This window comes from Salvelinus alpinus, chromosome 2, assembly GCF_045679555.1.
Source record: "Salvelinus alpinus chromosome 2, SLU_Salpinus.1, whole genome shotgun sequence".
Classification (NCBI taxonomy): domain Eukaryota; kingdom Metazoa; phylum Chordata; class Actinopteri; order Salmoniformes; family Salmonidae; genus Salvelinus; species Salvelinus alpinus.
The window spans coordinates 41,799,821-41,821,621 of NC_092087.1; the positions used below are offsets into that span (position 1 = coordinate 41,799,821).

At 41.4% G+C, this 21,801-nt stretch overlaps 1 protein-coding gene across 8 annotated transcripts; it reads left to right on the top strand.

Moving 5' to 3' along the window:
* Positions 1–3,207: 3,207 nt before the first annotated feature.
* LOC139561917 (ADP-ribosylation factor GTPase-activating protein 1-like) lies at positions 3,208–21,794 on the top strand. Of its 8 annotated transcripts, XM_071379346.1 has the most exons (14): positions 3,208–3,390; positions 3,711–3,781; positions 3,995–4,104; positions 4,421–4,592; positions 4,758–4,858; positions 4,981–5,067; positions 9,981–10,095; positions 10,305–10,361; positions 10,453–10,485; positions 13,656–13,685; positions 14,362–14,418; positions 14,850–14,909; positions 15,344–15,411; positions 15,524–21,794. In XM_071379346.1, the coding sequence occupies exons 2-14, from the start codon at positions 3,722–3,724 to the stop codon at positions 15,903–15,905; spliced, it is 1,332 nt and encodes a 443-aa protein (XP_071235447.1). In that variant the 5' UTR covers positions 3,208–3,390; positions 3,711–3,721; the 3' UTR covers positions 15,906–21,794. The 8 variants fall into 8 exon arrangements, with proteins under 8 accessions (XP_071235447.1, XP_071235465.1, XP_071235456.1 ...); XM_071379364.1 differs by lacking the exon at positions 14,850–14,909 and having other exon boundaries at positions 15,350–15,411; XM_071379355.1 differs by lacking the exon at positions 13,656–13,685.
* Positions 21,795–21,801: the final 7 nt, after the last annotated feature.

Genomic DNA, 21,801 nt, shown 5'->3' on the forward strand with positions numbered 1-21,801 from the left:
TTATTAGGTTAATGTTACAATTTTTAAGTTGTGTTTAAAATAATTCTGAGAGTTAGATCTCTGCTAGCTTTTGACTGTGAAAGTGATCTTCATGCCAAAAAGGTTGGTGACCACTGGTCTAAAGTTTTCAGGGAGGTGAGCACATTCTCCCCTCAAGTTCATAAAAAACAAAAATCGAACTTTTGCGTGAAAAATGGTCTGGCACATTTTCGGGTATATTTTGTACTACGCATGGTTTATAAATGAGGCCACAGGGGCCTTGTCTGGTCCTCCACAACTAAGTATTCAGACCCTTTACTCAGTACTTTGTTGAAGCACCTTTGGCAGTGATTACAGCCTCAAGTCTTCTTGGGTATGACACTACAAGCTTGGCACACCTGTACTTGGGGAGTTTCTCCCATTCTTCTCTGCAGATCCTCTCAAGCTCTGTCAGGTTGGACGGGGAGTGTCGCTACACAGCTATTTTCAAGTGTCTCCAGAGATGTTTGATTGGGTTCAAGTCCGGGCTCTGGCTGGGCCACTCAAGAACATTCAGAGACTTGTCCCGAAGCCACTCCTGTGTTGTCTTGGCTGTGTGCTTAGGGTCGTTGTCCTGTTGGAAGGTTAACCTTTGTCCCAGTCTGAGGTCCTGAGCGCTCTGGAGCAGGTTTTTATCAATGATCTCTCTGTACTTTGCTCTGTTCATCTTTCCCTCGATCTTGACGAGTCTCCCAGTCCCTGCCTCTGAAAAACATCCACACAGTGTGATGCGGCCACCACCATGCTTCACCGTAGGGATGGTGTCAGGTTTCCTCCAGACGTAACGCTTGGCATTCAGGCCAAAGAGTTCAATCTGGATTTCATCAGACCAGAGAATGTTGTTTCTCATGGTCTGAGAGTCCTTTAGGTGCCTTTTGGCAAACTCCATGCGGGCTGTCATGTGCCTTTTACTGAGGAGTGGCTTCCGTCTGGCCACTTTACCATAAAGGCCTGATTGGTGGAGTGCTGCAGAGATTGTTGTCCTTCTGGAAGGCTCTCCCATCTCCACAGAGGAACTCTGGAGCTCTGTCAGAGTGACCATTGGGTTCTTGGTCACCTCCCTGTCCAAGGCCTTCTCCCCCGATTGCTCAGTTTTGCCGGGCGGCCAGCACTATGAAGAGTGCCTCGACACAATCCTGTCTCGGAGATCTATGAACAATTCCCTCAACCTCATGGCTTGGTTTTTACTCTGACTTGCACAGTCAACTACGGGACCTTATATAGACAGGTGTGTGCCTTTCCAAATAATGTCCAATCAATAGAATTTACCACAGGTGTACTCCAATCAAGTTGTAGAAACATCTCAATGATGATCAATGGAAACAGGATGCACCTGAGCTCAATTTTGAGTCTCATAGCAAAGGGTCTGAATACTTATGTAAATGTGATATTTCAGTTCTTTATTTTTAATACATTTGCAAACATTTCTAAAAACCTTTTTTTGCTTTGTCATTATGGGGTATTGTGTGTAGATTGATGATGGAAAAACCCTCAATTTAATCGATTTTAGAATAAGGCTGTAATGTAACAAAATATGGAAAAGTTCAAGGGATCTGAATACTTTCTGAATGCACTGTATAGGCATATATACTGAACAAAAATACGAACACAACATGTAAAGTGTTAGTCCCATGTTTCATGAGCTGAAATAAAAGATCCCAGAATTGTTCCACACACATAAAAAACGTATTTCTTTCAAATCTTGTGCACAAATTTGTTTACATCCCTGTTAGTGAGCATTTCATCCTTTACCAAGATAATCCATCCACCTGACAGGTGTGGCATATCTAGAAGCTGATTAAACAGCATGATCATTACACAGGTGCACCTTGTGCTGGGGACAATAAAAGGCCACTCTAAAATGTGCAGTTTTGTCACACAACAATGCCACAGATGTCTCAACTTTTGAGGGAGCATGCAATTGGCTTGCTGACTGCACGAATGTCCACCAGAGCTGTTGCCAGAGAATTTAATGTTAAAATCGTTGAAATTGTTGCATGTTGCGTCTATATTTTTTTTCAGTATATATAAAAGGTTATTTTACTTGGTTCTTTAAAGCAAGGCTACCCCAGGAGTGTGAGTGGGCTGAGGTTGCACTTAACTTGCCACTGATGACTCTCCAACCACTCTGTATAGGATCATGCACGGTCTGTTTTTTGGCTCGTGGGGAGGGGTTGGCATGTAGAAATAGGCCTACCGGCATGTTGCTTGTTAGATCCAAATGGCTCATACGCCTCATATTTAGTTGCCTAGATTTCTCCACGACTATGAAAGCTTATTTTGAAGTGTTGCGTAATTTCCAATCGTTGAAGCAAAACAAAATATAGGATTCACACCCCTGTAGATTATTAGATATGGGTATTATTCTGATGATGTAAACCTATGTCTCTGATAAAGCTGTGGCTTTCCTTGATCTAACCTTATAAAAATGATTAGGCTTAGTTAGCTATTTCATTTGGGATGAAATGTAGGCTACATTGAATGTTAATTTGAATTGAGCAAGCAGTATTGACATAAATAAATACAGTAAAAAACGACCTATGCATAATTAGCCTAAGCTTGTTATCAATAGAGCTCGCCAACTTGTAGTCCTAAAAACCGCAAATGAATGGGGGAAAAAAATATGGTTTGGGGATAAAAGCTCAAAATAAGGTCTGAGGTTAACACAGGTTTAGTAGATCTAATACGTTTTGTTCTATGAGATAATATCAGTCAGTTAACATGACCTTAATGAATTAAGAAGCCTTTTATGTGCTTTTAAAAAAGTACATACATGCTTCAAAATTCACACAAAGTTACTTTAGCTAATGAATCTAAACGTATGATATCTCCTAAGCCTGTGTTTACCACAGGCCTTATTTTCGGATTTTATCCCAAAACTCTCCAGAAACGACATTGATTTTCCCATAGGCATTGTCCAGCAAACCATGGCTGAGTGCCTACAAAAATATGCCATTACTATTGCAGTGATGAAAGCCTCATGACGCTAACATTTTGGCTCTGTAAGTGACATTTATCTTCAATAGACTAATATTGTAGCTAGCTATGTATGCATCCTGCATTTTAATAGGTACAATTACTCAGGCAATTGGAATAATGCTCAACATAACAGTGTTTGTATGTCGGTGTCACAGTCCTTCATATAAAAAAAAAATATATAAAAATACCCATAATGCATTGCAATGCCAACGTAGGCAAATCTGCCACTGGCTAGTTGTCAACATGGCCACCAGTGTTTGCCATCCGCTAGCATAGCTCTTCGCAATGGGTGTCAATTAACTCCACGTATTTAGCAAAAAGCCATATCGAACTAGCTAAGCACGAGAGACGCTTTAAACACCGCGTTCTTTAGTTTCTACAATACCCAGCCTGGTAAGAGACTACGAGCTAGCAGTAGCATAGTCGTAGTTAACATCAGTTAGCTACAGTAACTGTTAGATCAGATACACTATCATACATAGTATAGACTATTGAATGACATTCAGCTTTCTAGTTGCAGTCAGTTCGTATTTTCGAATATTGTTTATTTAACAAGGTATGGCTTTCAAAGTCTGTCATTGGCGTCCTACGTTAGCCGCTTGGTAGTTAGCTAAGCTATACACGTTATTGCTTTGATGCCGGCTTGGTTGGTGATAACATAAGCAGCTAGGACGTGATTTATGTGTAAGATTGCTAATAATTACTCTCTTCAGTGTCAGTCAAAATGGCAAGCCCAAGGACCAGAAGAGTTTTGAAGGAAGTGAGAACCCAGGAGGAAAACAACGTGAGTAGCTAGTTAACGTTAGTTTGCTGTTTGACCAGTAACGTTGTAGCTGACTTAGTCACGACTTGATTGCCCAAAGGGCCAAGGCTGAACTGACGTTAGGACCTTGTGGGTGAACAATCTCTGTTGAGATATTCAATGTGATAGTGTCCACATCCATGTTTTCAATATCGACATCAAATAGCGAGCCAACATTTTCCCCTCTTTTCTCAGCTTTGCTTTGAGTGTGGGGGCTTCAACCCTCAGTGGGTGAGTGTGACCTATGGGATCTGGATTTGTCTGGAATGTTCTGGCAAACACAGAGGCTTGGGAGTGCACCTTAGGTGAGTAACTTCCATGTTACAAAAGGACGATTTTCCTGATTGTGCTGGTATTTATGCTTGCCTGCAGAGGCTCGTCTGTGCATGAATGTCAACCCTCTACTGTTGAATCTCTTATCCTGAATAAGTCATTGTTCAAGCCTTCAACCATGCCCTTCTAAGATGATGATTACCACTTATATTCTTTAACCCACCATACCCACCTAGTCATCCAAATGTCTTCTTATATATAAGATCCCATGCCTAGTTAAATATAGTAACATTTCCTGTCAAGTCGGTTTGGAAGTATTTAACCTCTAATGTGATCTCTGTACTGTAGCTTTGTGCGCTCTGTTACCATGGACAAGTGGAAGGACATTGAGCTGGAGAAGATGAAGGCGGGAGGGAACGGAAAGTTTCGAATGTTTCTGGAACTCCAAGATGATTACGATGCCACCTGGACCATGCAGGACAAATATAACAGCAGACCTGCTGCACTTTTCAGAGACAAGGTAAGGAAGCCTCCCTTTTGAGTCATTCATTTAATGGTCATGTACATAATAAAGTTGCCGGGGACACTCCAAATCAACATTTCTGAATTTCCAATGCTAATATCAAACAGTACATCTATAATGGTCTCACTCACTGAAATGCATGCCTCTTTATTCTATTGACAGGTTGCAACCATTGCAGAGGGGAAAGAGTGGTCTATTGAAACTTCCTCTGCCAAGGACTGGACTCCGCCTCAGGCTAAGACCGGACTTTCGTCGTCTCATCGGTAAGGGTGAAAAGAGTGTTATTTCATATAGCTAAAGTATTCAATTACTTGAATATTTTCAAAGTACCCATTTCCAATATTATCACATCCCATAATAATCTGTGGTTGGTTTTCCAATGTAGCTCAGGGGGCCCTGGTCAGAACTCTGGAAACCCTTCAGACAAGGTGTTTGAGGACTGGTTGAGTGACGATGTGAACTCTTATCAGAGGTGAGACCATTGTATCCATGCCATGCTTGTCTCTGAAGCAGATGTACAGCCCCCCCCCCCCCCCCCCCTCTCTCTCTCAAAACAGCCTCAATTTGTCAGACATGGACTTCACAAGGCATTCCACTGGGATGCTGGCTCATGTTGACTCCATTGCTTCCCACAGTGTCAAGTTGGCTGGATGCCCTTTGGGTGGTGGACCATTCTTGATACACACGGGAAATGGTTGAGCGTGAAAAAACAGGCATCTTTGCAGTTCTTGATACAAACTGGTGCGCCTGGCACCTAGTACCATACCCCATTCAAAGGCACTTAAATCTTTTGTTGCCCATTCACCCTCTGAATGGCACACATAGTCTGTCTCAAGGCTTGAAAATCCTTCTTTAACCTCACTCCTCCCCTTCATTTACACTGATTGAAGTGGATTTAACAAGTGACATCAATAAGGGATCATAGGTGTCAGTCTGTCATGGAAAGAGCAGATGTCCTTAATGTTTTATGTGTATACAGTGCATTCGGAAAGTATTCAGACCCCTTGATTTTTTCCACATTTTGTTACGTTAGACTTATTCTAAAATTAATTAAATAAAAAATGTTCATCAATCTACACACAATATATATATATATATTTTTTTGTTGCCTATTTACCTAAGTATTCAAACCCTTTGCTATGAGACCTGAAATTGAGCTTAGGTTCATCCTGTTTCCATTGATCATCCTTGAGATGTTTGTACAACTTGATTGGAGTCCAACTGTGGTAAATTCAATTGATTGGACACAATCCTGTCCCCTGGGGAAGGGATGCCTGGTTATTCTTTAAGCGCTTTCCTCGCCATCTTAAATAAGCATGCCCCATTCAAAAATGTAGAACCAGGGACAGATATAGCCCTTGGTTCACTCCAGACCTGACTGCCCTTGACACCAGCACAAAAACATATTTGGCGTTCTGCATTCGCATCGAATAGCCTCTGCGATATGCAACTTTTCAGGGAAGTTAGGAACCATTATACACAGGCAGTTAGGAAAGCAAAGGCTAGCTTTTTCAAACAGAAATTTGCATCCTGTAGCACAAACTCCAAAAAGTTCTGGGACACTGAAGTCCATGGAGAATAAGAGCACCTCCTCCCACTGCACCGAGGCTAGGAAACACTGTCACCACCGATAAATCCACGATAATTGAGAATTTCAATAAGCATTTTTCTACGGCTGGCCATGCTTTCCATCTGGCTACCCCTACCCCTGGTCAATGCCCTGCACCCCCCACAGCAACTTGCCCAAGCCTCCCCGATTTCTCCTTCGCCCAAATTCAGATAGCTGATGTTCGGAAAGAGTTGCAAAATCTGGACCCCTACAAATCATCTGGGATAGACAATCTGGACCCTCTCTTTCTAAAATTATCCGCTGTAATTGTTGCAACCCCTATTACTAGCCTGTTCAACCTCTTTTGTATCGTCTGAGATCCCCAAAGATTGGAAAGCTGCCACGGTCATCCCCCTCTTCAGAGGGGGAGACACCCTGACCCAAACTGTTACAGACCTATATCTATCCTACCCTGCCTTTCTAAGGTCTTCGAAATCCAAGTTAACAAACAGATCACTGACCATTTCGAATCCCACCGTACCTTTTCCGCGATGCAATCTGGTTTCAGAGCTGGTCATGGGTGCACCTCAGCCACACTCAAGGTCCTAAACAACATCATAACCGCCATCGATAAAAGACAATACTGTGCAGCCGTATTCATCGACCTGGCCAAGGCTTTCGACTCTGTCAATCACCGCATTCTTATCTGCAGACTCAACAGCCTTGGTTTCTCAAATGACTGCCTCGCTTGGTTCACCAACTACTTCTCTGATAGAGTTCAGTGTGTCAAATTCGGTGGTCTGTTGTCCGGACCTCTGGCAGTCTCTATGGGGGTGCCACAGGGTTCAATTCTCGGACCGACTCTTTTCTCTATACATCAATGATGTTGCTCATGCTGCTGCTGATTCTCTGATCCACCTCTACGCAGACGACACCATTTTCTATACTTCTGGCTCTTCTTTGGACACTGTTAACTAACCTCCAGACGAGCTTCAATGCCATACAACACTCATTCCGTGGCCTCCAACTGCTCTTAAATGCAAGTAAAACTAAATGCATGCTCTTCAACCAACCGCTGCTCATCCCCATATTGTTATTTTATTTTTTTGCTCCTTTGCACCCCAATATCTCTACTTGCACATTCATCTTCTGCACATCTATCACTCCAGTGTTTAACTGCTAAATTGTAATTATTTCACCACTATAGCCTATTTAAATAAAGGTGAAATAAATAAAAAATAAAACACCTGTCTATACAAGGTCCCATAGTTGACAGTGCATGTCAGAGTAAAAGCAGTGAGGTCGAAGGAATTGTCCCTAGAGCTCCTAGACAGGATTGTGTCGAGGCACAATCCTGTCCCCTGGGGAAGGGTACAACATTTTTTTACAATAATTCTCCAGGATTGAAGGTCCCCAAGAACACAGTGGCCTCCATCATTCTTAAATGGATAAATTTGAATCCACCAAGACTCTTCCTGGAGCTGGCCGCCCGGCCAAACTGAGCAATCGGGGGAGAAGGGCCTTCGTCAGGGTGGTGACCAAGAACCCGATGGTCACCCCGACAGAGCTCCAGAGTTCCTCTGTGGGGATGGGAGAACCTTCCAGAAGGACAACCATCTCTGCAGCACTCCACCAATCAGGCTTTTGTGGTAGAGTGGCCAGACAGAAGCCACTCCTCAGTAAAAGGCACATGACAGCCTGCTTGGAATTTGCTTAAATGAACCTAAAGGACTCTGGTCTGAGGAAATCAAGATTGAACTCTTTGGCCTGAATGCCAAGCGTCTCGTCTGGAGGAAACCAGGCACCGCTCATCACCTGGACAATACCATCCCTACGGTGAAGCATGTTGGTGGCAACATCATGCTGTGGGGATGTTTTTCAGCGGCAGGGACTGGGAGACTAGTCAGGATCAAGGGAAAGATGAACAGAGCAAAGTACAGAGAGATCCACTCAGGACTGGGGCGAAGTCAGCCAAGACAATCCAGGAGTGGCTTCTGGACAAGTCTCTGAATGTTCTTGAGTGGCCCAGCCAGAGCCTGGACTTGAACCCGATCGAACATCTCTGGAGAGACTTGAAAATAGCTGTGCAGCAACACTCCCCATCCAACCTGATAGAGCTTGAGAGGATCTGCAGAGAAGAATGGGAGAAACTCCATAAATACATGTTTATTTTTTTGTTGTTTCACCTTTATTTAACCAGTTAAGTTGTTGAGAACAAGTTCTCATTTACACCTGCGACTTGGCCAAGATAAAGCAAAGCAGTGCGACACAAACAACAGAGTTACACATGGAATAAACAAGCATACAGTCAATAACACAATAGAAAAAAATAAAGTCTATATACAGTGTGTGCAAATGGTGTGAGGAGGTAAGGCAATAAATAGGCCATAGTAGTGAAGTAATTACAATTTAGCAAATTAGCACTGGAGTGATAGATGAGCAGATGGTGATGTGCAAGTAGAAATACTGGTGTGCAAAAGAGCAGAAAAGTAAATAAAAACAATATAGGGTTGAGGTAGGTAGATTGGGTGGGCTATTTACAGATGGGCTATGTACAGCTGCAGCGATCGGTTAGCTGCTCAGATAGCTGTTGTTTAAAGTTAGTGAGGGAAATATAAGTCTCCAGCTTCAGCGATTTTTGCAATTCGTTCCAGTCTTTGGCAGCAGAGAACTGGAAGGAAAGGAGGCCAAAGTAGGTGTTGGTTTTGGGGATGACCAGTGAGATATACCTGCTGGAGCGCGTGCTACGGGTGGGTGTTGTTATCGTGACCAGTCAGCTGAGATAAGGCGGAGCTTTACCTAGCATAGATGACCTGGAGCCAGTGGGTCTGGCGACGAATATGTAGCGAGGGCCAGCCGACTAGAGCATACAGGTCACAGTGGTTGGTGGTATAAGGGGCTTTGGTGACAAAACGGATGGCACTGTGGTAGACTGCATCCAGTTTGCTGAGTAGAGTATTGGAAGCTTTTTTGTAAATTACATCGTCGAGGATCGGTAGGATAGTCAGTTTTACGAGGGTATGTTTGGCGGCGTGAGTGAAGGAGGCTTTGTTGCAAAATAGGAAGCCGATTCTAGATTTAATTTTGGATTGGCGATGTTTAATATGAGTCTGGAAGGATAGTTTAGTGCCAAGCTTTTATCGTCAATACCCAAGAAGACTCGAGGCTGTAATTGCTGCAAACGGTGCTTCAACAAAGTACTTAGTTAAGGGTCTGAATACTTGTGTAAATGTCATATTTCAGTTTTTTTTTGTAATAAATTTGCTAAACACTTTAAAAACCTGTTTTTGCTTTGTCATTATGGGGTATTGTGTATAGGTTGGTGAGGGGGGGAAACTATGTAATCCTTTTTAGAATAAGGCTGTAACGTAACAAAATGTGGAAAAAGTCAAGGATTCTGAATTCTTTGCGAATGCGCTGTTAACATATTGTACCCAGAAAGCACAGTCTAAACTAAAAGTAAGATGCCACAGAGCACGTTTTACTATTGTTTAAAGATAACTTGAATCTGATTTTTCTCTTTATATATATTCTTAACCATAATTTTAACTAACAACTTTCAAGACTTTATCTGTAAATGCTCAACCAATGTATAGCACAGGGTCTTAATCCAAAAGTAAGATACCACAAAGTACACATTTGTACTTTTACTTTAAGATCAATTTCATCCATATTTGTCATTTATTTTTCTTTCCCGCTGGGACCACCCATATGCGTATGCATGATTGTAAGTCACGTTACATAAAAGCACTTCCTAAATGTAATTTATTATATAGGTTTTTGCTCACCTTTTATGAAGACTTATAATTTATGCAAACATATCATTTCCCCTGTAGTGGTGGCGGTTATAGTGGGAATCAGGAGAACCGCTATGTTGGCTTTGGGAATACACCGACCCCAGAGAAGAAGGAGGATGATGTCCTGAACAACGCTCTATCTTCCATTTACTCGGTACGGCAGTAATATGGCACAGCATCTGGGAATCTGCATGGCCCTGAAGTAAAGGGGGGTTCCCAAATGGCACCATATTCCCTATATTTGGGACACAGACATGGAGTTTAAGGTATCTGTCATTGGTGACTCGTGTGTCTATTTGGGACGCAGAGTTTAAGATATCTGCCGTGGTGAATTGTGTGTGAATTGTATGTTTTGTTTGATAGGGCTGGAGCAATTTCACAATCGGAGCAAGCAAAATTGCAGCAGTCGCCAAAGATAATGTAAGTATCTCCAAGGAAAGCTGTTATCCTGTCACAGAACTTAATTTCACTGTTTATTAATAGCTTTTTTTCCGTCTTTTCACTGGAACAGACTGCAAAACTTGCAACCTCAGCAACTCTAAAGGTATGACTTTATTTTATTAAACAGTTAATTAGTACCCGATTGATTAGCACCATCAAGTTTTTAAACTTTTAGTTACTATTAAGATATCGTAAAGTTTTTTTTTACTAGCATCATTTTGCAACTTACTGTACTGCTCTAAAAACGTGTATTAGATTAGACATTTTATATGAATGTGTAGATACAAACTCTTAACCTTACAGGTCTGAGATGCCATTTAACAAAGTTGATAAAGATGTGATTGTGTGAATCCCTTTTTGATGAAAAACAAACCATTATTATGCTCATGCTCGCATGACACAAGTAATAAATATGTTTCAAAGTTTATTCGCCACATGCACAGGATACAATAAGTGTAAAGCAGTACAGGGAAATTCTTACCTTCAGAGCTCTTTCCAACAATGCAGTGATAATAATAATAACTACGATGAGAGTTAAAAAAACACGAGAATGCAAGAGTATGTTTAGGTCAGTGCCAGTACCTTTATTCAATGTGCAGGTTTACTGGAGTGGTTGAGGTGGGTTTATGCATAAATAAATAAACTTTCTTGAACTGCATTATTGATTTAAGGGCTTGTAAGTAAGCATTTCACAGTAAGGTCTACACCTGTTGTATTCAGCGCATGTGACAAATAAAATGTAATTTGATTTAGTATGATAAACAGTACCAGTTAAAAGTTTGGACACGTACTCATTCAAGGGTTTTTCTTTTATTCTTACTATTTTCTAAATTGTAGAGTTATAGTGAAGACATCAAAACTATGAAATAACACATGGAATCATGTAGTAACCCAAAGTGTTAAACAAATCAAAATATATTTTAGGTTCTTCAAAGTAGCCACCCTTTGCCTTGATGACAGCTTTGCACACTCTTGGCATTCTCTCAACCAGCTTCACCTAGAATGCTTTTCCAACAGTCTTGAAGGAGTTCAGCACTTTTTGGCTGCTTTTTCTTCACTCTGCGGTCCAACTCATCCCAAACCATCGCAATTGGGTTGAGGTCGGGGGATTGTGGAGGCCAGGTCATCTGATGCAGAACTTCATCACTCTCCTTTTTGGTCAAGTAGGCCTTACACAGCCTGGAGGAGTGTTGGGTCATTGTCCTGTTGAAAAACAAATAGTCCGACATTAGCGCAAACCAGATGGGATTGGGTATTGCTGCAGAATGCTGTGGTCGCCTTGCTGGTTAAGTGTTCCTTGAATTCTAAATATACCACTGACAGGGTCACCAGCAAAGTACCATCACACCACCACCTCCATGCTTCACGGTGGGAACCACACATGCGGAGGTCATCCGTTCACCTACGCTGCGTCTCACAAAGACATGGCGGTTGGGAGCAAAAGTGTAAAATTTAGACTTCAGATTTAGATTTCCACCGGTCTAATGTTCATTGATCGTGTTTCTTGGCCCAAGCAAGTCACTTCTTCTTATTGGTGTCCTTTAGTAGTGGTTTCTTTGCAGCAATTTGACCATGAAGGCCTGATTCACACAGTCTCCTCTGAACAGTTGATGTTGAGATGAGCCTGTTACTTGAACTCTGAAGCATTTATTTGGGCTGCAATTTCTGAGGCTGGTAACTCTCTAATGAACTTACCTCTGCCGCAGAGGATAACTCGGGGTCTTTCTTTCCTGTGGCGATCCTCATGAGAGCCAGTTTCATCATAGTGCTTGATGGTTTTTGCGACTGCACGTTTTTGCGACTGAAAGTACGCATTGACTGACCTTGATGTCTTTAAAGTTATGATGGACTGTCGTTTCTCTTTGCTTATTTAAGCTGTTCTTTCCTGCATTCCAGGTGAATACCTCATGAAGCTGGTTGAGAGAATGCCAAGAATATACAAAGCTGTCATCAAGGCAAAGGGTGGCTACTTTTGAAGAATCTCAAATATAAAATATATTTTGATTTTAATACTTTTTTGGGGGGGTTACTACATGATTTCATATGTGCTGTTTCATGGTTTTGATGTCTTCTACAATGAAGAAAATAGTAAAAATAAAGAACCCTGGAATGAGTAGGCGTGTCAACTTTTGACTGGTACTGTACATGTAAACAGGGCTGAAAAGTGACTGGTAGCAGATATATATATATATATATATATATATAAATTAAATTAAATGCACACACACTGAGTTTACAAAACATTAGGTACACCTTCCTAATATTGAGTTGAACGTCGAAAGCGTTCCACAGGTATGCTGGCCCATACTGACTTCAATGCTTCGCACAGTTGTCAAGTTGCCTGGATGTCCTTTGGGTGGTGGACCATTCTTGATACACACGGGAAACGGTTGAGCGTGAAAAACCCCAGCAGCGTTGCAGTTCTTGTCACAAACCGGTGCGCCTGGCACCAACTGCCATACCCCGTTCAAAGTCACTTAAATATTTTGTCTTGCCCTCTGAATGGCACACATACACAATCCATGTCTCAAGACTCTGTAACCTGTTTCCTCCCCTTCATCTAGCTACACTGATTTGAAGTGGATTTAACAAGTGACATCAAACAAAGGATCATAGCTTTCACCTGGTCAGTCTGTAATTGAAGGAGCAATTTGTATACTCAGTATAAATACTTATGGTAATATACTAATGGTAAAATATACTGTACATGTAAACAAGAGTAATAGCGATCAGTAGCAGGACAAATAGGTAAATACTAATGGTAATCGCGATCAATAATCAATGGACGGCAGCGTAATGGAGTAATAAATCTAATCCAATAATAATTTTAGCAGTTGTCTGAGGGGGTAGAGACCCGTGGATGGGCATATAGTCAGTGTGGATAGTCATGATGATCTGCTAAAGATAAATAGTTCTAGCCCCCTCTCTCAGGAAATACCAAGCTAGGGTCATTTATTTGAGTAAGACATTTTCATGTATTGGTTAAGAGGTTCAACCTCCTAATTCCATATGATGTACCCACAGAAAAATAATTATTCCAGATATAACGTAATTCTATGGATGCACCACTGTATGTGATTCCCTCTGCAGCAGAAACAGCAGTGCAAATGTTTAGCCTTCAGAGCTCATGGAACATAGATTTTCTTCCAAAGGTTTCCCTTTTTATTTTTGCTCATAAATGAACTGGACAAATAACTGACCTTATTCTGTGAACATTACTGTAGTTTAAACTGTTTGTCGCTTCTTTAACTTCCTTGCTTTCTCTGGACGTAGTTAAGGGGCTATAAGCCGCCCCCAGAGCCGGTAAAATCATTAACAAATGCATGCTCTTTGTCCATATACCTGCATCTCCCATTTTACTCATTGTTTTCATGAATGTATTCATTCCCACCCTAAGCTTGTCGGCTGGTCATCGGAGTCCTGTCTGAAAATGTATGTGAAAATGACCAGACCCACCACTGCAAAATGGTGGATAAGTACAGTTCGCCTAACCAGTAGTGTTACATTGAGCTTTTCTTGGCTGCAGACAGAAAAACATATATTTTGCAGCTGATGGATAATCTTAATGTCAAGGGTTGTAGTAGTTTAAAATTATTAATTAATATGAAGTTCTTGATCACTTTCACTTTAGTGGCTCCTTAAGACAATGGTTGAGAAACCATTCAAGGAGTGTGAACATTCCTGTCATTTACAAAGAAAGAAATCTTGGCATAATAATAAACATGATGACCACTTATTTTGTACTCACCAACCATAGGGTTATATATCCCTGCATGACCGTTCCATTGCTCAGTTCCCATTGAGGGTCAGCCCTCGCTGTGCTGACTGTGCTTGTTTAATGTCCTAGTGAATGGAATGACAGTTCCCTCGCCTGCCTCAGCTGCCTGCTACTCAGAAATTAAGTCAGTGTCTTGCAATGTCGTGAATGTCGAACTGTTCTGTTTAATTCACACATCTTCTCCCTGTCACTCCCGACTAGGCCACAGAGTTAGGACAGACATTAAATGAGAACGTTATCAAACCTACCCACGAAAAGGTAACTGTTTAAAGTTAGTTAATAGGCTAATATGCTTCATAAAACCAGCTTTACATTTGATTTGCATTGTCTCCTTTGGAATGTGTCTGCTCTAGTGACTGACTATAGTGTGCACTGTGCATGTGTAATAGCTAATTGCTTGATGTAGAAAAATTCAACATAGCTTCTTAAAATGGGTGTTTTCAAATCTATCTTGACTGAGACTAACAGAAATCACCTACTGTCTCATAAGTAGGCTAATCACCACATTATTGTCCTCTTAGTAAAATAAAATCTAAGACTAATCACTTTGCGCACAATAAAATGTGCAACTGTTCACAATCAGAAACACTGCCTGAGCTAGTCTGTGTAGTGATGTCCTGATTTACACACCCACCTCTTGATGCTGTGAGTTGTCTCCATTTCCATTAACGGTGATTTGGCTTGTCCAGGTAAAAGATGGCAAGTTGCTAGATGAAATGTCCGTCGGCATTGCTGGGCTGGCATCCAAGGTAGGAGAAGGCTCTGCCACACTGCAAACCTACAACCAGTCTCCTGAGTAAGGGTCGTGTGAAGCTATGCATTCATTAGGAATTAGCCTAAGTTTAGCAAGGCAAAATACGTTGGTGTAGTCATCGCACTGCTTACTCTGAAAAGGAGACTGGTTTGGGTGTGTTGATGTACATTTTGAAGATATTCATGCAATTTTTATCTCCCTTTTCTCTTGCTGCTATTGTTTTTCTGGTGGTGAGTACTGTGTAGATTGAATTGTACTTATATTAACTTGTACAACCTAATACAACCTTTACTTTGGTCAATTAACTATTGTGAATCTGATAAACATGATTTGTAAACTTGTTTTGGTGAGTGTTGTAGACTTTTTATCAACATTTCATGTCTATTGATGTTTTCTCAATTTTGTTTGACATGTGTTCCCTCTTCTCAGGTTCAGGATGCTGGTGCAAAAGGCTGGAAAGACATGACTGACTTCTTTGCTGGAAAGCCAGAGGACGGGTAAATCAAAATGATTAAATTAATCTGGAATTTGGCATAGTGATGTGTCAGTTGAGGGTCTTTATTTCTGAGATAACCGTCTCCCCTCTTTGTGACGAACCCTCTCCCACAGGTCAGAAGAAGAGAGCTATCAGAACATGGACGCCACTGAAGGTTACCAGTTCACCTCCTCAGGCCCAGAACTAGGCCAGGCCCCTGCGCAGGACTTCTGGACGTCCTTTGGCAGCACCAGCTCCTCCAAGCCCAAGAAGTCCCCAAGCAGCGACAGTTGGACCAACGTCGATAACTCTGCCGCTGAGAAGAAGAGCTCCGACAGCTGGGACAACTGGGGCTCGAAGGCGGCATCCAACAACAAACACAGCACTGGAGACAGCTGGGAGGCCTGGGACAACAACTGGGACAACGCTGCTGGTGGAGAGGCCAAGGGCAAGAAAAGCCCCGCAGCCGCCCCCGCCAAACCTGCTGAGGAAACCTGGGACAATGCAGACTGGTAGAGGCCTCACTCACAATCCTCCCCAGCTCTTTCTCCCTTTTCCTCTACCTTCACTGCCTTCTCTCTTTCCTTCCTTCTCAGAGGCACTTTTACAGTTGCACAGTTCTGTCTCTGACCTAGGTTGAGTTCAATGCCAGTTCAGTATGTATTTATCACTCAATAACAACTAATTGAAATGGAATTGAGCTCAACGCACACTGAGTATTCCTGAATATTTACACATTTTAAAGGAAGGTTGCAGTCTATTTAATTTTGCTGGATGTGTATACATTTCTTTAATTAATTACAGGAGTTAAATCTAAATATAAGCAGAGTCATAATCATCTCATGTCACATTTAAAGTTGTCTCCATATTAGAAGGCAAGGTGCCATCTTGGTTTTATGAGTCTATAGTCTGACATTTTAATACATCATCCTCAACTAAAGATGGCAGTAGTCACCTACTCAACCAGAGTTTTTAGAGTGAGAGGAGCCTGGTCTGTCAGTGGTTATCCCTTGAAAAACGGGGTTTCCACACTCAATTTATGCATAATGAAATTGACAAGGAACTGGAATCCAGTTTAGTGTGCTGTCGTGTAAAGCCAGCATCCCTTGCACCCCAACAGTGCGGTCTGTGTTGACTTAAACTTACGGTCAAAATGTTCTGTTGTGTGTCAATTTACGACTGCAGCTAACCTTGGTATGATGATGCTTAGCATTGTGCAATGGCGTTATATGTATAAAATGTAGCTGCTGGATTCATGTGACGCAAGTACAGTATTTTACCAATATTTTTTTCTTTCCATTCTCAGCCGTCTTCATTGAAACCTGAAGAGAAAGCTCTTATGAGTCGGTACGACTTGGTTATTTTGATGAGGAACAGGTGATAAGTACATTTAGGTTTTAATACAACCTAGTCTAAAAAGCGGTTGACAGTGTAAAAGTACTATTCCACCACCCAATCAGTGGTTGTCGATCGCATGGCATTAATCTCAGCAGCTAACTGTAATATAAATGATAATGTGTTAATTTAATGTGATAAGCTGTACAATTATTGTGTGTTGAGAACTGGACACATTCGTTTTTGGAGTAGGGACTGTAACTCTGACTTATGGTTCTCATTGCATGTAATACTGCCGAACCTGTGGGACCACCACAGCAACCTTCTGTGACCTCAGTGGGATCTAGTATAGTCTAGTTGCGTCTGTTGTCCTCAACACACACTCCAAAAAAAAAGACGCTTTTTCATTAAGCTGATTTTTTTCAGTCTCCATGTCCGTGTTAAGTGTTGCATCCAAGTTTTCATGACTTTTCATGTTAAAACAGACAACGGGCAAAGAACACGTCTCAGGCCAGTCATGTAAGAATCTTTGATACGAATTTCAGTTTGATACGGACAGTCGCTTCTCAAGGAGTAAGGTTGAATACTGCCAATTTTGAAAGAGCTTTTCGCTGGACTTCTAAGATGAGTCCGATGTTTTACATTGACATGCAAATTTCAGCCATGTAATCCCTTGCCCTTGTTGTTCGATTTGACATGTTTTTGTGTTCGTATACAGGGGTTAAATGGGCATTTCTGTGTCCTCTGAATTGCTGGCTTTTCCATAGTCATTTTTCACAGATTAGCCTAGTTCCTACTGTTTACTATCTCACCTTGTAATGTCTCCCGTTGGAACTCTCAATTTCACCCTTGTATCTATGTGAGAGTGGCGTTGCCTAGATAATTTTTTTCACTCATGAAAAAGAGGAGATGGCAAGGCTACTATTTCTTAATTGCACCAGATTGTTGGAATTTCCTTCACCTGGCTATTTTTCTGGTGGAACCACAGCAATACGGGCTGATGTGGTGTGGCTTGCATCGTCTTGTGTGAACGAGAAGTGCTTCTGCTAAATGAGAAACAAAGACTGTCTGAGTTGTTTTCTACACACCAGGATAACTAATGACTAACTGCAACGCTTGTGTAGTAGTGCATGTTTTGCGGTATTGCGCTCTCCCCACCCTCTATTTTAATGTTGTGTTACAAGCCTTAAAGAGCTGTCGTCATAGTCTATCTATTGATAAACCGGTGTCAGTTTGGTTTTAAGTGTGTGTTTGGGTTTGTGTTTTCCGTTATTAGATGGACAGCATGTATGATCAAATGATAAACTATGAACGTAAAACGAGGTGCTGCTGTTTACAGTTTGCCTCCATATTTCTGATGCTCTATGACTTTTTGTACTATGACTAATCACACAGCCTGGATGGTGAACCAGCCTGATGGTGAACGTAGCGATTGGGCTGTCTCCATCAAGCTAAAATACACATTCTTACAGTCCCAATTTAGTTCTTTAAAAAAATATATTATTCATCAATGAATTCCAGTGTTTTAATCTAAAGGATGTTCAATGTTAGATATTATGTTTTATAGATCTACAAGTCTCACAGTGGATCATTAGGTATAAATGTGTTATGTAACACTTGCAAATTAAAGAATCTTCTCATATTTTTTTACCATTGATGGTAATGAAGACTTTTCAGCAGTGCGGTTTAGTGAAATATAGGCCTAACGCTGAAAAGTAAAGTAAACCATGTGCTTTTATGTCCATTCATGTTTTGACTGCCACATTGGAGATTGCCACCCACAATCTTTGTAGATATCATTGTTCAGTCAACAAATACTATTTTTTGATATTGTACTTGGTTGCCTAATGTAGCTATGGTTTGGAGATTTAAAAAAAAAAAGGTAATTTCTTTATTTTGAAAAACAGTATTTCTAAGTACAGTGGGCGTTGGTGAGTTGAGTTCCACTAACTTATCTAAACAAGTATTCAATATTGGTGATTGATTAAAGGGAATTTCCTCCAATGCTCTTGAATCTCATGTGAACCATTACTTACTTTAGGCTTGTCCCTTATAGTAATGTAATATGTATAATGTGTAAAATGTACAGTTATGGGTGTATGTACAGTGGCTTCAGTATGTATTCATACCCCTTGACTTATTCCACATTTTGTTTTACAGCCTGAATTGAAAATGGTTTAAATAGCTTTTTTCTCTCACCCATCTACACACAATACCCCATAATGAACAATTGAAAACATGTTTTTAGAATTTTTTTCAAATGTATTGAAAATGAAATACACTACGTGACCAAAAGTATGTTGACACCTGCTCGTCAAACATCTCATACCAAAATCATGGGCATTAATATGGAGTTGGTCCCCCTTTGCTGCTATAACATCCTCCACACTTCTGGGATGGCTTTCTACTAGATGTTGGAACATTGCTGTGGGTATTTACATCCATTCAGCCACAAGAGCATTAGTGAGGTCGGGCACTGATGTTGGGCGATTAGGCCTGGCTCGCAGTCAGCGTTCCAATTCATCCCAAAGGTGTTTGATGGGGTTGAGGTCAGGGCTCTGTGCAGGCCAGTCAAGTTCTTCCACACCGATCTCGACAAACCATTTCTGTATGGACCTCGCTTTGTGCACCAGGGCGTTGTCATGCTGAAACTGGAAAGGGCCTTCCAAAACTGTTGCCACGAAGTTGGAAGCACAGAATAGTCTAGAATGTCATTGTATACTGAAGCATTACGATCTCCCTTCCCTGGAACTAAGAGGCCTAGCCCGAACTATTAAAAAAACGGCCCCAGACCATTATTCCTCCTCAACCAAACTATACAGTTGGCACTATGCATTGGGGCAGGTAGTGTTCTCCTGTCATCCGCCAAACCCAGATTCGTTCCTTGGACTACCAGATGGTAAAGTGTGATTCGTCACTCCAGAGAACGCCTTTCCACAGACCATTATTACGAGCTACACACTTCAGCACTCTGTGGTCCCATTCTGTGAGCTTGTGTGGCCTATCACTTCGCGGCTGAGCCGTTGTTGCTCCTAGACGTTTCCACTTCACAATAACAGCACTTACAGTTGACCGGGGCAGATCTAGCAGAGAAGAAAATTTTATGAACTGATGTTGGAAAGGTGGCATCCTTGGACAGTGCAACGTTGAAAGTCACTAAGCTGTTCAGTAAGGCCAATGTTTGTCTATGGAGATTGCATGGCTGTGTTGAATTTTACACTTCAACAACCGGTGTGGCTAAAATAGCTGAATCCACTAATTTGAATCCACATACTTTTGTGTATATATAGTACATGTAATTTCCATAAGTATTCACACCCCTGAGTCAATACTTTGTAGAAGCAACTTTGGCAGTGATTACATCTGTGAGTCTTTCTGGGTAATTCTATAATATTTGCACACACTGTCAATTTGGTTGTTGATCATTGATAGACAACCATGTTAAGGTCTTGCCATAGATTTTCAAGTAGATTTAAGTCAAAACTGTAACTCGGCCATATTCAGTGTCTTCTTGGTAAGCAACTCCAGTGTAGATTTGGCCTCGTGTTTTGTGTTTGTCCTGCTGAAAGGGGAATTAATCTCCCAGTGTCTGTTGGGAAGCAGACTGAACCATGTTTTCCTCTAGGATTTTGCCTGTGTTTAGCTCCATTCCATGTATTATTTTTTTTATCCTAAAAAAAACCTCACCACTTAACAGTAACAAGCATTCCCATAACATGATGCAGCCACCACTATGCTTGAAAATATGGAGAGGTACTCTGTTGTATGGGATTTGCCCTAAACACAACACAAGTTAATTGCTTTGCCACATTTTCTGCTGTATTACTTTAGTGCCTTGTTGAAAATAGGATGCATGTTTTGGAATATTTTTATTCTGTACAAGCTTCCTTTTCACTCTGAATTAGGTTAATATTGTGGAGTAACTACGATGTTGTTGATCCATCCTCAGTTTTCTCCCATCACAGCCCTAAACTCTTAACATTTATTTTATTTTTTTGTGTACTTTTTACCCCTTTTTCTCGACAATTTTGTGATATCCAATTGTTAGTCTTGTCCCATCGCTGGAACTCCCGTATGGACTCGGGAGAGGCGAAGGTCAAGAGCCATGCATCCTCAAAAACACGACCCGCCAAGCCGCACTGCTTCTTGACAAACACCGTACACCAGGCGACCGTGTCAATGTGCATGCGCCCGGCCCACCACAGGAGTCACTACAGCACGATGGGACAAGGATATCCCGGCCGGCCAAACCCTCCCCAAACCTGGACGACGCTGGGCCAATTGTGTGCCGCCTCATGGGTCTTCCGGTCGCGGCCGGCTGCAACACAGCCTGGTATCGAACCCTGATCTGTAGTGACACCGCTAGTACTGCAATGCAGTGCCTTAGACCGCTGTGTCACTTGGGAGGCCTCTAACTTTAAAAAAAATCACCATTGGCCTCATGGGGAAATCCCTGAGTAGTTTCCTTCCTCTCTGGCAACTGAGTTAGGAAGGATGCCTGTGTCTTTGTAATGACTGGTTGTATTGATACACCATCCAAAGTGTAATTAATAACTTCACCATGCTCAAAGGGATATTCAATGTCTGCTTCTTTTTTTTTTTTACACCCATTTACCAATAGCTGCCCTTTGAGAGGCAACCTCCCTGGTCTTTAATTTGTTTGAAATTCAGTGCTTGACAGAGATGAGGTAGTCATGAAAAAATGGTTAAACACTATTATTCCACACAGTGAGTCCATGCAACTTGTGTGACTTGTTAAGCACATTTTTACTCCTGAACTTATTTAGGCTTGCCATAACAAAGGGGCTGAATAGTTATTGACTCAAGATACTTCATTCAGCCTTTTAATTTGTAATTTCAAAAAAAATCGAAAAACCTAATTCCACTTTGACATATGAGGTATTGTATCTAGGCCAGTGACACATCGCTATTGTATCCATTTTAAATCCAGGCTGTAAAACAACAATGTGGATAAAGTAAAGGGCTGTGAATACTTTCTGAAGGTACTGTATGTGCACTACCTGTTGTCTGAATGGAAAATAAAAACATACATGTATGTTGTAAATGCTGTTTTAGA

What these genes read in the sequence shown, in the direction of transcription:
- LOC139561917 (XM_071379346.1), top strand. Translation starts at nt 3,722, where the DNA reads ATGGCAAGCCCAAGGACCAGAAGAGTTTTGAAGGAAGTGAGAACCCAG. An exon ending in CAGCAGTCGCCAAAGATAAT is followed by an intron (nt 10,362 to 10,452) that starts GTAAGTATCTCC and finishes TCACTGGAACAG; the next exon opens with ACTGCAAAACTTGCAACCTC. An exon ending in GCTGGAAAGCCAGAGGACGG is followed by an intron (nt 15,412 to 15,523) that starts GTAAATCAAAAT and finishes CCTCTCCCACAG; the next exon opens with GTCAGAAGAAGAGAGCTATC.